Genomic DNA, 1,519 nt, shown 5'->3' on the forward strand with positions numbered 1-1,519 from the left:
GGGGGGGGGAGGCATTAAGGGAGAGGGGAGGAGGAATTGGGATAGGAGAAGAAGTTGGTGAGGAGTTTAAGAGAGGACAAATGGATACGAAGAAAAATGGAGAAGAGGCCACAGGAAGGACAAGGAGAAAACAAGAACAACAATATGGAAAGGCAAAGAAGATGCCATAGAATGGAAGAAGGAGGTATCAAAAGTGAAACAAATAGAAAATATCAAAGTCAGATGCATTCAGTGTGCACAGACATTTGTGTTAATCATGGGGGTAAAGAGGAGGAAACATTATTTTAGGTACAGCCAAAGAAGATTTACACAAAAAAAGAGATGTTGATAATGGAGAAAGAAAAAAATCATATCAATAAAAGATAGAAAAGAGAGAAGATGAGTGACAAATGAATACGCATGAAATATGACATGCATATACTGGATAGAGTATGCTTCATATACTGTAGGCATGGCAGGACTGCATTACCAACACTTTCTACATGAGTAACACTGAACTAAGTACAAGAGTATGTTAGGAAGGAAGCCATGCCTTGCTTTGACATAATAACTGTACTAGGCGTTCCTTTAACTGGTCACTTATATTAACATTTCTCCACACACCGTGCATTCACATCCACTACAAATAATCCAACTGATCTCAACAATCAAGCTTACTCCGATTCCTTCACACGTCGATACTTGCCACTTAGTGTGTTTATGTTGTGTATCAGGAGTGCATGCATGTATGTGTTGTTGTTTTTAGTCTGTAAGTGTGTTCTGTATAAGGCCTGAAGCGTGTCCATGTGACTCAGTCAAGGCGCTGACACCCACCTTGTCTTGCGTCTGTAAAAACACGGGACACCACATCGTTACACAGCCGCCTCTCACAACCTCTTATCACAGCAGCAACCATAACATGCATATGCACACCCCAACATCATGTACTAAACTGGTTGTAACCTCTGTCAGTAGTAGCATGCCAAATGCGACGCCGAAGCCCCCCGGCAAAACATGTAACCGCACACACTGTGGAGACAAGCAGGACAAAGGACGGGCCCTGGCCACGACAGACGGAGACACCTTGGAAAGCACACGGGCGAGCAATACAAATAAGTTAGTGTCCATGTCGGACTACACTGAACAAAAATATAAATGCAACACTTTTGTTTTTGCTCCCATTTTTCATGAGATGAACTCAAAGATCTAAAACATTTTCTATATACACAAAATAACCATTTCTCTCAAATATTGTTCAGAAATCTGAAAAAATCTGTGATAGTGAGCATTTCTCCTTTGCCGAGATAATCCATCCCACCTCACAGGTGTGGCATATCAAGATGCTGATTAGACAGCATGATTATTGCACAGGTGTGCCTTAGGCTGGCCACAATAAAAGGCCACTCTGAAACGTGCAGTTTTGCTTTATTGGGGGGGTCTGGGGGGGTCCGAAAACCAGTCAGGTTTAACCCTAACCCTAACATGTCACCCACTGACACATTAAAAAATGTTTTAGGGTTTAACCAGACAGGTTTAACGG

At 42.1% G+C, this 1,519-nt stretch overlaps 1 protein-coding gene across 1 annotated transcript in view; it reads left to right on the plus strand.

Moving 5' to 3' along the window:
* gys2 (glycogen synthase 2) overlaps positions 1–1,519 on the plus strand; it is a 14,086-nt gene that overhangs the window by 8,190 nt on the left and 4,377 nt on the right. Inside the window, exon 9 of the mRNA XM_010789316.1 lies at positions 952–1,078. Within this exon, the coding sequence (XP_010787618.1) occupies positions 952–1,078 (127 nt within the window). The remainder of the gene's footprint in view (positions 1–951; positions 1,079–1,519) is intronic.

Source organism: Notothenia coriiceps, unplaced genomic scaffold (genome assembly GCF_000735185.1).
Source record: "Notothenia coriiceps isolate Sejong01 unplaced genomic scaffold, NC01 NC01_scaffold00032781, whole genome shotgun sequence".
Lineage (NCBI taxonomy): Eukaryota > Metazoa > Chordata > Actinopteri > Perciformes > Nototheniidae > Notothenia > Notothenia coriiceps.